General features: G+C 48.8%; 1 protein-coding gene across 8 annotated transcripts in view; it reads right to left on the reverse strand.

The window, feature by feature from the left end:
• Positions 1-276: 276 nt before the first annotated feature.
• mlip (muscular LMNA-interacting protein) overlaps positions 277-15,184 on the reverse strand; it is a 354,543-nt gene continuing 339,635 nt past the window's right edge. For all 8 annotated transcript variants that reach the window (XM_072498569.1, XM_072498570.1, XM_072498573.1 and 5 more), the window contains one exon: positions 277-828. In XM_072498569.1, the coding sequence (XP_072354670.1) occupies positions 823-828 (6 nt within the window). In that variant the 3' untranslated portion in view covers positions 277-822. The remainder of the gene's footprint in view (positions 829-15,184) is intronic.

Raw genomic sequence — 15,184 nt, forward strand, 5'->3', positions numbered from 1 at the left:
GATTGGCTTCAGCAGTCACAGGATGTGGGATTTTACGCTCTTTGAAGAGACCGAAGGGGCTCAGCAGGGGAGTTCGAGAAAAGGTGGGGGATGTTTGTGACTGTTTGAGCAGCTGTTCGTTGCAGGGGGCAGGGTGAAAAAGGAGAAAAATCTGTACAAACTGTATAGTTGATTGTTGGGAAGAATGTTTCCCGGGGTGTTTATTTGCTGTAACTACTTTGATACAAGTTTGAATAAAATGCGTTTAAAAAAAATAAATTTGAAGCTCAAGATAGCTTGTTTTAAAATAGTATCAATAAAATTTGACATTCTTTATTTTTCCAAAAAGCATCCTCAACTCCATACATTCATACATAGAATATGATGTAAAATCCATCTGGAGATGGCTTTACGGATGAGTTGGCATGAAAATTAACTTATCTTTTCCAAAACGTCTTTGAGCCTGGTTGGAAAAGATCAAAAGCATTGGGAATATGTGGCAGGTGTACAAAACGGCCTCCGTTGGGACTAATCGGCAGGTACAGAAGCAAAAATGTCTCAACTGCATATCGATTACTGGACTTACAGAAACATGGGACTGATTATTGACAACCGACAATATTGAATGATTACATTGTGCATAAGTGACAACTCAGATGCATATGTTGAAAGGTTTCAATATACAAAAAAACATCAGGGAACTTTGCTTCAGATGGTGTTGCATGCCCACACACTACAGTTTCCATAAAATATTAGAGTTGAAAAAATACAAATTTACAATAAAAGAAGCCCTTTTGAATGCAGTGAGATGATGTTACTTCATGAGCATGGCAAGTTGCAGTCTTATACCTAGAGAAGAAATAAATAATCAAACAATTAGTCATTTAACATAAAAATCAGCAGTTTAATGATAATAATCTTTATTGTCACACGTTAACACTGCAATGAAGTTACTGTGAAAAGCCCCGAGTCGCCACATTCTGGCACCTCTGTGGGTACATGGAGGGAGAATTCAGAATGTCCAAATTGCCTAACAGCACATCTTTCGGGACTTGTGGAAGGAAACTGGAGCACCCGGATGAAACCCACGCAGACACAGACAGTGACCCAAGCAGGTAATCGAACCTGGGACCCTGGAGCTGTGAAGCAACAGTGCTAACCACTGTGCGACCGTGCCACCTATGTCAAATTTTTGAAAAGAACAGAAAAAAAATCATCCCCTTATTTTATCTCTCCATGATAAACATTTTGCCATCTTACAGTCTCTCAGACCCATAGTTAGTTTCTCAGGTGATAATGTGTGCATCTACCAGTTTTACTCATATTAATTATTAGAAAGGGAATCTGTAGCGACTTGCCATTCAGCCTCTTTACGTTATGATTACACAACAATTACTTACATGCACACCCTAAACCCATTCCCTCCACTTTAATAAACTCTATAGACCCACATCCATTAATTTTCTTCCTCCATACAGTTTGCTATACTCTACTCTCAACTGCTAGCCTTAATTGTGTTAATTCTACTGTCTTACGGGAGACATTGCTTCAGTGATCTTTACATGGGTATGTACAGAAGGGGCTGATGAGTAATGGAAAGACCACTAGGGGGGCAGCACTGGTGTGTATAAAAGGGGGAAGCAAGCAGCCCTCTGGGCTGTGGTGTCGATTAGACTATGAGGAGAACTGAGGCAGAGATTTAGCTCAGGGCTGCTAGTGTGGTCAGGCCTAGTTGTAGTGTATAGAATAGTTGTAACCTTTCTACTAGTACAGTTCTTAAAGTAAGAGCTCACACAGTTATTTAAGTTGTGTTGCTCAATAAAGCTTCCATAAAACTTCTGGACGACTTCGAGCCTTCTTCCAAAGCTTCCACTGTAACTGAGTTGAGTAGCACAGATTACATGCCTTGCAGGTAACAAAACATGGTACCAGATTGGCTTTAATCGGACAGTACTAGATAGATTAGGTTAGAGACCAGAAAGAACCAAAACAAGCAGCAAAAGTATAACGGGCCCGCCCCTTGACTGTGGAAGACTTCGCAGCATTTTGATTCCAAACAACCTACCGAAGCGATGGACCACACGCCACTTCCAGAGTTACTGAAAACTACCGGTAATTTAAATAGTAACTGGAAAATGTATCAACAGCAGCTTCAAATATACACGGTGGCTACTGCCCTAAATGCAGCCCCCAACGAGAGAAAGATTGGGATATTACTCTCAACGGCAGGCCGGCAAGCTGTAGACATTTATAACTCTTTTACATATGGTGACAATGAAGATAAAACTAGCTTTCAACTGATAATGGCAAAATTTGATGAACACTATAAATCACAGTCAAATGAAATCATGGAACGATTTAACCTTCGTAACAGATTCCAAAAGAACGGGGAGACTCTCTAATTTTATCACAGATCTCCGATTGCTAGCACAAGGTTGTAACTATGCTGATGTAACAGACTCCATCATCAGGGATCAATTGATCTATGGTCTCTCAGATGAAAATTTAAGGGAATCATTAATGCAGCAAAATAAATGATTTAACTTTAAAAACTACCATAGCAAAATGCTCACAGCAAGAACAAAAAAAAACAGCAGTACCTGGAGCTTCTTGAGAAAAAAAACATGGAGAAAGTACTCCACGACATGGAAGATGTCAAAATGGTGGCCTCTCCTCACAGGCCTTCTTTTCCAGACGCTGGCGCCCATTACACCATGTCTGTGCATGCGCGCAGTCAGGAGAAACGTGATCACGCAAGATCCTGTTATGTAAAGTACCGACCCCAGCCAGAAGAGTGAGTCGCACATGCGCGATCGCTGCCGCCGCGTGACGTCACGGACGTCATGACGTGCTACCACTGTGGCACCGCCCATTTAAAAGGGAAATGTCCTGCACTAGGGAAAAGATGTTTAAAGTGCTCCAAGATGAATCATTTTGCCTCCCAGTGTCGTCCACAGCCAAATATTCATAGAATCTCTACAGTGCAGGAGGCCATTCAGCCCATCGAGTCGGCACCAACCCTTTTAACAGAGGGTCTTTGATGTTGCTCACTACCCCGCAAATCTGTAACCCCACCTAACATTTGGATAACAAGGGGCAATTTAACATGGCCTACCCACCTAACCTGCACATCTTTGAACTGTGGGAGGAAACCAGAGCACCCGAGAGGAAACCCACGCAGACACGGGGAGAACGTGCAGACGCCACTCAAACAATCGCCCAAGGCCGCATTCGAACCCGGGTCTCTGGTGCTATGAGGCAGCAGTGCTAACCACTGTGCCACCATTTTTATTATATTTACATTAAATATTTATTTTTATATATTATTTGATCCCTTGAACTCTTTACCTGTGCTTTTGTGCTTCAGTTTCAAAAATAGTTTATTCAATGAATGTTTCTAATCCTGAACAGTTCTAGACTTTATAATCACCTGTTCTAAAATGCAGGAAATTGTGCACAATTTGAATTTTCAGTTTTCAGTTAAAACTTGCAAAAAATAATCAGTAGCATTGAAAGAACTATGCTTCATGTAATAAAATACGTCTGGCTCTCCCCGTTATTTGAATTGAGACATTTGCTGTAAGCTTATTTCATCAGCACAAATCATGATGCATGACTCATAGTGCTAATCCTAACGGCAGCTGGTGTCCAGGATAGTCTATATCCAGGCTCACACTCCAGGCTAAATTCCATTCAATACAGCTTGAAAGTTACATGTAAATGGCAAAGTTAAAAATGGATGGCAAGTTCCCTCCCTAAAACCGTCCACCTCGTCCCCATGCTCTCTTCCCCTAAGACACTACTGCACTCAAGATCCATCTCTGTGACCAAGCTTTCGGTCACCTCTCTTTACAGGGTTGATCAACATGCTAACTGCTGTGGCAGCACGGTGGCGCAGTGGGTTAGCCCTGCTGCCTCACAGCACTGAGGTCCCAGGTTTGATCCCGGCTCTGGGTCACTGTCCGTGTGGAGTTTGCACGTTCTCCCCGTGTTTGCGTGGGTTTCGCCCCCACAACCCAAAGATGTGCAGGGTAGGTGGATTGGACAAGCTAAATTGTCCCTTAATTGGAAAAAATGAATTGGATATTCTAAATTAATAAAAAACTAACTGCTTGATTCTTATACCAACTACAATTATTATTACTCCAAGGATTGACACGACAGGTCAATTAATTTAGCCTGTAGATAGCTTAGCTACTTAAACGGGGAAGATCGTGGATTCATTCTATGCTGAGCCAGCTGATTTTTACAAGAGGAACAATAGAGGGGTTCTATATCATAGAATTACAGTGCAGAAGGAGGCCATTCGGCCCATCAGGTCTGCACTGGCCCTTGGAAAGAGCACCCTACTTAAGCCCACACCTCCACCCTATCCCCGTAACCCAACCTAATCTTTTTTTGGACACTAAGGGCAATTTACCATGGCCAATCCAGCTAACCTGCACATCTTTGGACTGTGGGAGAAAGCCGGAGCACCCGGAGGAAACCCACGCAGACACGAGGACAACTTGCAGACTCCGCACAGACAGTGACCCAAGTCGCGAATCCATCCTGGGACCTTGGAGCTGTGAAGCAACAGTGCTAACCACTGTGCTCCTGTGCCGCCCTATAAATTGGCTCATAGTCCCTGCATTTAACAGGGAACCAAGTTTTCTGTTCTTGATCATTTTACAGTTGCCTGTATTAGAAATGTTTGTGTGGACTTTAAAGCGAGGTCAGGTTCTGGTTTTTCGTTGATAGTGCTCACTTGACACTCGTGTGTATTTTGCATGAAGAGCATGTTTCTTGCAAAGTCCTTGAAGTTCCACCAAAGCAGTGGAAGGAGGGAAGAGCTCATGTCATACAAAGTTCTCCAATCGACAAAGCCCATCGTCATCAAGACAATACATTGAAATGCTCACATTTTTTGCATCATCATGTTTATGACAGTAGTCCATTGAAAGAACGGCCTAGCATTTGTGATGGTATTGACATCAAAACTGTCAGTGTTCACCATCTTTGCCTCCTCTGAAACTACTGGCTACTTCCTGAGTCCGTACATATGGAGTTAAATGGGAAAATACAAAATTGCTATCAGTGATTCTGTGATTCTCCAGCGGGCGTGTTGTTGAGATATGCCAGGCTGCAATCAGTAAAAATCATTGAACTGTTGAAAACCTCCACTCCTACACTATTAATCATGCAGTAACATCACTTGAAAAGGTTAAACCTTGTTGAATGAACTGTAACTGGGTTTTTCACCAGGTGCTAAGGTCATATGGGCGGCATTGGTGGCACATTGGTTAGCTGCCTCACAGCTTCAGGAACCCGTGTTCAAAACCGGCCTTGGGTGACTGTCTGTGTGGAGTTTACACTTTCTCCCCGTGTCTGCTCTGGTTTCCTCCCACAGTCCAAAGATGTGCAGGTTAGGTGGATTGGCAGTGCTAATTTGCCTTTTAGTGTCCAAAAAGGATTGGCGGGGTTGCAGGGATAGGGTGGAGTTATAGGCTTAAGAAGGGTGCTCTTTCCAAGGCCGGTGCAGACTTGATGGACCAAATGGCCTCCTTCTGCACTGTAGGGATTCTATGGATTCTTCTATATTTCTGGAATGTCAAATTCCTCCAGTATGATGAGAAGTTCCACATTTAACCAAACAACGTTTTTCATTAAACTTTGTTCATGATATTTCAGCCTTCACAATAATTTAGTGTACCCTCCGCAAAATGTAAAATCAAAAGTGACGGGATTTAGAGTTTTTACTTTCTGGTTTTCTGGCTATGAGAATACTTCAGTGCGGTTGGTTGCTTACCTACTTTATGATATTATTACTGCTAGATCCCTGGAGATCCGTTTGACTTGGCACCAGATTCAAACAGAGGTTAGGAAAGGGAAAACCGTTCAATAGTGATTGCTAGGCCTCCATGGAAAGTTTTCTTCAAGGTCAGTGACAAGTTCAGTTGCTTCACTGCTGGCTGAAAAAGCCAGCCAAATGGGTAAGACTGCAATGGTGATGGATTCCACCCTTACTCTCTTCCACAGTGGTGCCATTACCACTAATAAATAGCAGGTACATCTGTTATTTTTGCATGCTGCAGATTTTCCACCACAACCTCTTGGATAGTTAAAATAAGCACAGTTAAAAGACTTGGCATTTTCCCTGGCCAATCCTAAGCAAAGCCACAGGAGATTGACTAGGCTTGAACGATATTACGAATTCCTTCATGATCTTGTAAAAGGGTGCCTGTTGAGCTTTTGAAAATTTAAGGAGAGGAAGGAGAAAGAATCCCGCATAACCTCAGGATTCCACAGTCAAAATGAAATTCTTTTGAAGTGTAGTCACTTCAAATAGCAATTTGGCAAATAGCAATGCGGTAAATTAGCAGATAATCTTTTTGCAAGTCATGTTAATTGAGAGATGAACATTGGGCAAAGGACTGGGGAAGTACATAGAACATACAGTGCAGAAAGAGGCCATTTGGCCCATTGAGTCTGCACCGACCCACTTAAGCCCTCACTTCCACCCTACCCCCGTAACCCAATAACCCCTCCTAACCTTTTTGGTCACTAAGGGCAATTTATCATGGCCAATCCACCTAACCTGCACGTCTTTGGACTGTGGGAGGAAACCGGAGCACCCGGAGGAAACCCACGCAGACATGGGGAGAACGTGCAGACTCCGCACAGACAGTGACCCAGCAGGGAATCGAACCTGGGACCCTGGCGAGAACACAAAAGTGTTCTGCTCTTTTTCAATGCAGCGTCAATGCATTCTGGAATGCACGTATAGTAAACTACGTTTGCTGGACCATTAGCGGGCCCGACCCAGGTATTCTCCGGAGGCCTCCATGATTCACTGCCTCTGATGGGCTGAATTCCCGATGACAAGGTTCACTTGTGTTTTTAAAAGTCGAGAAACCGGCGTCGTGGCTGATGAGGGACAGATAGGACACAGAGAGGCGCAGTCATGGGCTGCCAATCCTGACACTGATTGGTCTGGCTAGGGTGGGGGGTGGGGTCCCCCAGGGCCGAAAGTGGGGGCCGGCGGGGTCGGGATGCGGGAAGGGCCATGGGGCCAGGGTGACCACCCACGGGACTGGGACGGTGCCCAAGAATGGACTGCCATTGCCGCAACGTGCAAGGTAGCCACCTTGCTGCGCACCCACTGACCACCCACCTTGTCCCCTGGTTCTGCAGAGTGACACCAGCTGTATGGGTGCCCGCTCAACCCCCACCCTTCAGCCCCAACTCTCCCACTCCCCACACTCCAGCCCCCACCCCCACCTCCGCGATAACCCCCACCACCCAACCGGCCGCTACCCACCAGCGGGGCATCAGGCAGCTCATCCAGGGGAACGCTCACTTTAGCTCCTACGGGGGCACCGAGTGGGGCCACGGATGGTACCTCTGGCTGCCAGGGCCAGAGGCCCCCATGGTGCTGGTCACCAACGGGGCCAGTGGTTCAGAGATGGTGGGGGGGGACATTGGGGAGCAGAGCTCTAAGTGCCAACCGGGGCCACCATGTAGCCCGGTGGACCTGGCTGGGCACGGGGGTAGGCACCATGCTAACATGTTAGACTTTCACCCCCTGCAAACAATGGATATTGGAATTCAACCAGCAATGGTGGACTTTCTGCTAGACGCCGCAGCCCTGGTCATCAACATAACCGGGATGGATGCGGGAAGGTGGTGGATTGCCCACCTGCTACCCTCTCGCCAGATTAAAAAGCCCCCCTGCCACCAATCCTGCCACAGGGTGAAGGGTATTAAATTACGTCAGAATTTCAGTTGGTATCTCGCCTGAATGATGGCACCTCAAAACACGGAGAGCGTTGACGTCAATGATAAAACTATTTGTGGAAATAAAGCTAGGTTTCCTCTTTCAATAGTTTTACTGAACTTGGTTCAATACCATTTGAGCAACTTGTGTGAAGCTCAGCTTAATGTTATTCAGAATTCAACTCAAGTTGCTCAGCGGCCCGCTGTCTTGTGTCGCTCTTTTACATAAGGTCAGCAGCTGTTCTGTATCAGTTAACAGAAAGCCCAAGATCTTTTGACAGCAACTGAATGGTGCTTCAAAGATATCTTCAGTAGGTGACCACTCTCATCCATTCTGCCCATTGCACTCAGTCAACACAAAAGCAGAATTCTCACCTTTACACTGGGACTCAAACGGGTGTGCACAGTCGCATGACCAGAATCCCCAAAAACAGGAAACATTTTCACTTGCGAGCCTGATTGGCATCAATTTCAATTATGTGGCCTCTTATTCCCTCCCCTGTGCTGCTTCCTGTTCCCACATACCGACACGGAATTTTAAATGTTTTTCCCTCCCCCGCCCCATTTTTCCTTCTCTGTTTGGTATGGATTCAAAGATCCTGGCAGTGCACTGCCTACTCTCTCCCTTTTTGGGCTAAATCCACAGCCTGACACAATTTGGAACAGCCCTGTGGTAATACCAGGTATTGCAGTACCTGCGAGGTGGATGACCATTGGCTAGACCTAGGAGTCTACCATTGGCTAGATCTTGTACCGTCCCGGGAAGCTAAACGAGCCTCCTGATGCCCTGTCCCGCGGCACTTGTGCCACCGCACAAGTGGACCACCTCCGAGCCCTCCACGAGGACCTCTGCCACCCGGGGGTCACTCGTTTCTTTCATTTCATCAAGACCCGCAACCTGCCCTACTCCATCGAGGAGGTCAGGACAGTCACCAGGGACTGCCAAATCTGCGCGGGGTGCAAACCGCACTTCTACCGGCCAGAGAGAGCACATCTGATAAAGGCTTCCCGTCCCTTTGAACGCCTCAGCATGGATTTCAAAGGCCCCCTCCCCTCCACCGACCGCAACACGTACTTCCTGAACGTGATTGACGAGTACTCCCGGTTCCCATTCGCCATCCCCTGCCCGGACATGACCACAACCACAGTCATCAAGGCCCTCCAGGGTATCTTTACACTGTTCGGTTTCCCCGCATACATTCACAGTGATAGGGGGTCCTCCTTTATCATTCATAGAATTTACAGTGCAGAAGGAGGCCATTCGGCCCATCGAGTCTGCACCGGCTCTTGGAAAGAGCACCCTACCCAAGGTCAACACCTCCACCCTATCCCCATAACCCAGTAACCCCACCCAACACTAAGGGCTATTTTGGACACTAAGGGCAATTTATCATGGCCAATCCACCTAACCTGCACATCTTTGGACTGTGGGAGGAAACCGGAGCACCCGGAGGAAACCCACGCACACACGGGGAGGACGTGCAGACTCCGCACAGACAGTGACTCAAGCCGGGAATCGAACCTGGGACCCTGGAGCTGTGAAGCAATTGTGCTATCCACAATGCTACCGTGCTGCCCTGGGGCAGTACGCTCACAGAAATGGTCCCAACTGGTCAGAGCCCCCTCCCCAGCACCTCGTAGCCCACCCCTTCACTGCCCCGTCTCTCTATCACTGTGTCCCCTCACCCCCCGAGCGACGAACTGCAGCAATTCCTGCTCAGCAAAGGCATCGCCTCCAGCAGGATGACCAGTTACAACCCCCGGGGAAACGGGCAGGTAAAAAGGGAGAACGGAACGGTCTGGAAGACCATCCTGCTGGCCCTGCGGTCCAGGAATCTCCCAGTCTCCCGCTGGCAAGAAGTCTTCCCGGTGGCCCTTCACTCCATCCGGTCGCTGCTCTGTACTACCACAAACCAGACACCTCACGAACGTCTCCTTGTTTTCCCCAGGAAGTCCTCCTCCGGGACCTCGCTCCCAACCTGGCTAGCGACACCCGGACCCGTCCTGCTGTGGAAACATGTGAGGGCGCACAAGTTGGACCCGTTGGTCGAGAGGTTCCACCTGCTGCATGCCAACCCCTAGTACGCCTACGTAGCATTCCCCGACGGCCGCCAAGACACGGTCTCCCTTCAGGACCTGGCGCCCACCAGAGCCCCACGCGCACCCGCACCATTGCCCCCACCCCCACCCTCCCCGCAGCACCTGACCGGAGGGTCAGTACTGCCGCCGCCCCTACCCAGCGCCGAACAGGCACCAACGCCCCCTACAGGCGCCCCTCCCCCTGCCCACTTTCCGCCCCAACAGCGCCACCTAGGGGTGACGAAGCTGCCTGGGAGGAAGACACCACGTTCCCGGAGTCGCAACCGCCGGGGCCCCCACCAGGATCATCGCCGAAGCCCAGATGCTCCAGAAGGATGACCAGGCCACCCGATCGACTGATTGCTGCACCATAAACACTTTTCTGTTACCCTCGACATCAGGGTACCTCCATACCTGGTCCTACCATGCGAAAGGTGACATTAACGCTGGCCATCACCCCGCTGGGTTCTTTTTTAACAGGGGCTGAATGTGGTAATACCAGGTATTGCAGTACCTGAGAGGTGGATGACCATTGGCTAGACCTAGGAGTCTACCATTGGCTAATGTACATAGCTCCGCCCTGAGAGGCGGAGCATAAGAACCAATGCTGTCCCCGCAGCCTTCACTTTCTGTATCGAAGCTGCTGGGTACAGTTCTAGCTGATTAAAGTCTATTAGTTATGATTCACCTTGTCTCAAGAGTAATTGATTGTGCATCAAGCACTAGACCATGGATTAGCTCAGTACCTTCCAGAGACAGCTCAGCGATTTGACCAGGGTAATCTTGACCACTCCCTCACTGAATCTCGGCTAAATCTGGGAGGTGGTGGGTCGTTGAAGTGAAAGGGAGGGAAGGTGTGCACAGACACACAGCAACCATCCAAAGGGCTGTGGAATGAAAAGGAGCATTCCTCCTCTCCATGAAAATAACATAAAAGCTTACTTTGTTGGTGAAGCCGAGGAATTCGTTGAAAAGCCTGAAGCTCCTGCAGTGCTGGCTAATTTTACCTTGGGATCCTTAAAGATATGTCCCTCATTAGCATATGCACGATGTCCAACAGCTGTCAAATAATGCACCCTTTGCTTGCTGTGCTTTAGATATTGGATTCATTGAATCAATCAGATGTTTCTCCTTACATTGTTTTGTGAAACCATGCGGTTTGCACTAGGGGGATTAGACAAGATTGGAGAAGTAATATTCCTTAGCATGGGAACAGCTGATGTCCAGAAGCCTTTTTAACCGCTGTGAGGGAATGGGGATTCAAGTCGAATACAATCCCATTCCTAACTGAGTCCGACAATAGCACATTGTTCAACAGAGTAGCTAAGGTCCAATCAGTGCCAAGGTAGGAGGATTGGCTACGCTAAATTGCTACTAAACTGGAAAAATAAGAATTGGATATTCTAAATTTATATTTTAAAAAGATTCAATTGGTGCGGGATGGAATCTTCCTGATTTTATCCTCCCATGAGAAATCGAGGTAAGGAATCTTTAAGCTCCTTTTTAGTCCATTCTTTGATTGTCATCAGCCCGTGACTTCCAGAGAGTGGCAAAGTGGATCCGGTAATGGTTTGGGGAGTGGGGGGGGGGGGGGGGGGGGGTTGCAGTTCAGGCCCAGTTGTGGGGTGATGGTTGGGGTTGGGGGTGGGGTGGGTGAGTCCGAGAGCGATGGAGGGGGCTCAGACCAGGAGGGGCATCAGTCCGGGAGGGAGGGAGTTCAGTCCGGGTGGAGGGTCAGTCCGATGGGGAGGAAGGGGGGTCAGGCTGGCAAGGGAGGTCAATCTGGTGGTGATTCAGTCCAGAGGGGGGATTCAGTCCGGGAGGGAGGAAGAGGGCTTAGTCCAGTGGAGGGGTGCGGGGCGGAGGGGTGCAGGGCAAAAGGGGGGGGGGGAGAGAGGGGGGACGGAGAGCGGGGGGGGGGGGGTTTGGACCAAGTCTCACTGGGAGAGAATTGTTGGCTGGGGGTATGGTGGGCCATTCGGGTTGGGCGGGAGGTAGGGGAAATCAGGTCGGGGGGCGGGGGTGTGGTGTGATGGGTCCCCTCAGAGGGTCATATGCGTGCAGGGTGTCCTGTGCGAGACTGAGTCCTGATTTTTCCAATAGTTACTCTGAAGTTGGAAGTTTGGTTTTCCTTCTATCTCTTTCACAGTAACTATCAGGGTGAAACTGGCAGAACTATCCAAAGTCAGCGATTAAAATCGCTTCTGTCGGATGGTTCCCAGCCCCACATAATTATCCAGAGGAAGTTAGCATTTCTGAGCAATTGCCAGGTCGGCCCATACGTGAGAACGTCCTCGAGGGATTCCCAGCAAATAATAGGGGTACCTCCTAAATGCGACGCTGGGGAACTCGAAAGTTATGGGCCACTGTAATTTCCAAACAAGCAATATGCCCGAGTATAGAAATACACCACCTCATTGCAAGATACAGCCCACTTGCCAAATGGTGCGTTTGAGCAAAATCCACTTGATATAAAATCCCCGAGGCAGTACATTTTTATGAAAGACACATTGCTACCACCTCCCCTCCACTAGAATTCCCAACCCCCACCCGCATGTACCACTTTCAGTTTTTGAAAGAAATAAGATATTGGATGGAATTTTCAACTGATTGACCCAGCCAAAATGGTGGGGTCTGTAGTGGGTTAGGAACGAGACACAGAATCAATATCCTTCTCCAGAGATGGTGTGCAGAACAAAATATCGATGCCGTTGAAGGAAAGGATTTCTACCCCGAGCAGAGGTCAGAGTAGTTGAACTGGACAAGGATTCCCGAGGATGGCACAACATGAGGAATGGAGATGAGGGCCTGAGAAAGCATTTCCTCAGCATCTCTGCCTTTCTCTCTCTCTCTCACCTGGAGGTGCTGCTGTGGGGTCTGAGGGACTGCAGTGAAGTGATGTTTCCCAAGGAGGGGAGGAAGAGGCCAAAGCTGGCATCTGTGGCAAAGTTAGCAACACAATTGTGGCCCCTCCAATCTTGGGGGGGGGAGGCGGAGGAGGGGATTCAATGGAGCAAGAAAGGCAAGTGGCATAACACTGCTGGCTGTCAACTCCCAAGCTCTGACTTTTCCAGCATTCTCCTGTACAGCACCCTTACAGTGCTGCTCATTTCTCTGTCCCCAAACTCCTCCTCACATCCTCATCTGAACAGCCAATATCTACACTGACACTCATTTCCATTGCCTTCTCAAAAGCCACATCTCTCTGTCACCCTCCACAAAGCTGCCCATCCCCAATCTCTACTAAAGCCATTTCTCATTCTCTCTTGGCAGAGCAACCTCAGGAAAGACAGAGAACCGGGTGGGGGTGATGGGTGAGCTGGTGACCCAGGCATTTTGATGGCCACTGGCAGTGAGGCAATTGAAGGATCTCTCTGAAAAACTGGTTATTTGGCTTCACCAAAGAGGGTACATTTTTGATTTACTTTTGTGCAGAGAAGCAATACAACCCGTCACCACTGCACAGCACTCCAGATGGCTTGCAAGTACTTCCTCTCCCACTCTTCGTCCTCCTGCAGTCCCCATGATTTAGCTGACAGCCACTGGCAGTGAGGCAATCAGCCAAAACTGTCCAAGTCAAATCTGAGAGCTGCCCCATGGTGCCTGGATTCAGAGGCTAATTAATTCAAAGGCTATTTAGGCATGGACTGTATATCTTTAAAGTATTAATGTATCTGAGCCCATGGGTTCAGTGAAACCGTTAGAGGTCATTTATCAATCTTCCATATTTGCCTGAAAAGTGAAGCCTCCCATTATCGCTCATGGTCCATCTATAAAGGAAATTGTTTGAGAGAAAGATAACTTAATCGAGCCGATTTTCAGGGTATCCACTGAGCAACATTGTCCGTTTGGAACGTACAACACTGACGGCTGCACTCAGCTCCAGACATATCCATTAATGTCTGAAATATCCAGAATATCGTACCTAATTAAAATCGTAATTAAAAGCTTGCTCGCAGCGTGTAGGATCCTGTTGAAATCTCAGGTCACTGCCAATCCTTCAAAAGTAGTCTGAGTCATGACAGACTTGTGTTCAAAATAAATGACTATATTCTCTGCTCAATCCTGAATGGGCTGTCATTTGTTAACTGAGCAGGAACCTTGCTTAATCCATCTTTACGATCACATCATGAAGGTCGACAAAGACTTTTACTCAAAACTCCATCATGTTACAAAATATGTTAATGAAAAATACGTCTAGCAAAGAACATTGTAATCTCTAGTCCACTGATTCCGACTTTAATGTTTTAAAGCATTATGCTGTAAGCATCCTGCTGCAATTCACGGTTTGAATATTTGCCTTGTTTAAGAGCGATCCTATCTGTAAATAAATGTATTTGTGTTAGCCCAAACACACTGGGCGGGATTCTCCGAAATGGAGGCAGAGTGTTTGCACCGTCGTGAACGCCGTCGAGGTTCACGACGTCACGAAACGGCCCCTATCCCGACCGATTCAGCGCCCGATAATGGGCTAGGAGCGGCGCCACGTCATTTACGCGCACCAGGCCTTGGCACCCTGTAAAGGCGGCGCCGCATACATGACGCGGCCGGCGCCGCATAACTGGCGTCACCCGCGCATGCGTGGTTGCCGTCCTCTCCGAGTCCGCCCCGCAAGAAGATGTCTGACGGATCTTGCGGGGCTGCGGAAGAAAGGAGGTCCTCCGTCAGAGAGGCCGGCCCGACAATCGGTGCCCACCCCAGACCCCATTTGAGTCCCCTCCCCGGTGCAGGATCCCCCCCCCCGCAGGCCGCCCCCCCCAGCGTTCCCGCGCTGTTCCCGTCGGCAGCGACCAGGTGTGGACGGCGCCGGGGGGAACCTGCCGTTTTGGGCAGGCCGCTCGGCCCACCTGGCAGTGAGAATCGCGGGGGTACGGGTGAATCGCCATTTTGGCTGTCTCGGGCGATTCACTGGACCCCGCCGCGCAAAACGCGAATGTGCCGATCTGGCCGCTTCCGTGAATCGCGGGAGGGCGTCGGACCGGCGTCGCGGGAAAATTTCGCGACCCAGGCGATTCTCCAAACCGGCGCGGGAGCGGAGAATCCAGGAATTGCCCATTTAGAAACCTGGAAATGCTGGCAAAGGGATCCCGATGGAGATTTTGAAAGAGGCCGCCAATTAAGAGGCCAACGCCGGGTGCCCTGTCCGATTAAGGCGAGGCTGTGGGCATCGGCAGCCGCACCTGCAAAGATGGCAGAATGGTAAGATAGGGGCATCCTCCGAAGGAGGGGGGGGAATCCCACCACAGGAAAGCCTGTGGCTGGAGTTGTGGCTGCGGGAGACGGGGGATATTTAAATAGGAATTGGCGACAATCAATTTAGGTTGAATAAACTTGGTTTGTTCTCACTGGAACGAAGAAGGTTGAGGGGCGA

The sequence above is a fragment of the Scyliorhinus torazame genome, chromosome 4, assembly GCF_047496885.1.
Source record: "Scyliorhinus torazame isolate Kashiwa2021f chromosome 4, sScyTor2.1, whole genome shotgun sequence".
NCBI lineage: Eukaryota > Metazoa > Chordata > Chondrichthyes > Carcharhiniformes > Scyliorhinidae > Scyliorhinus > Scyliorhinus torazame.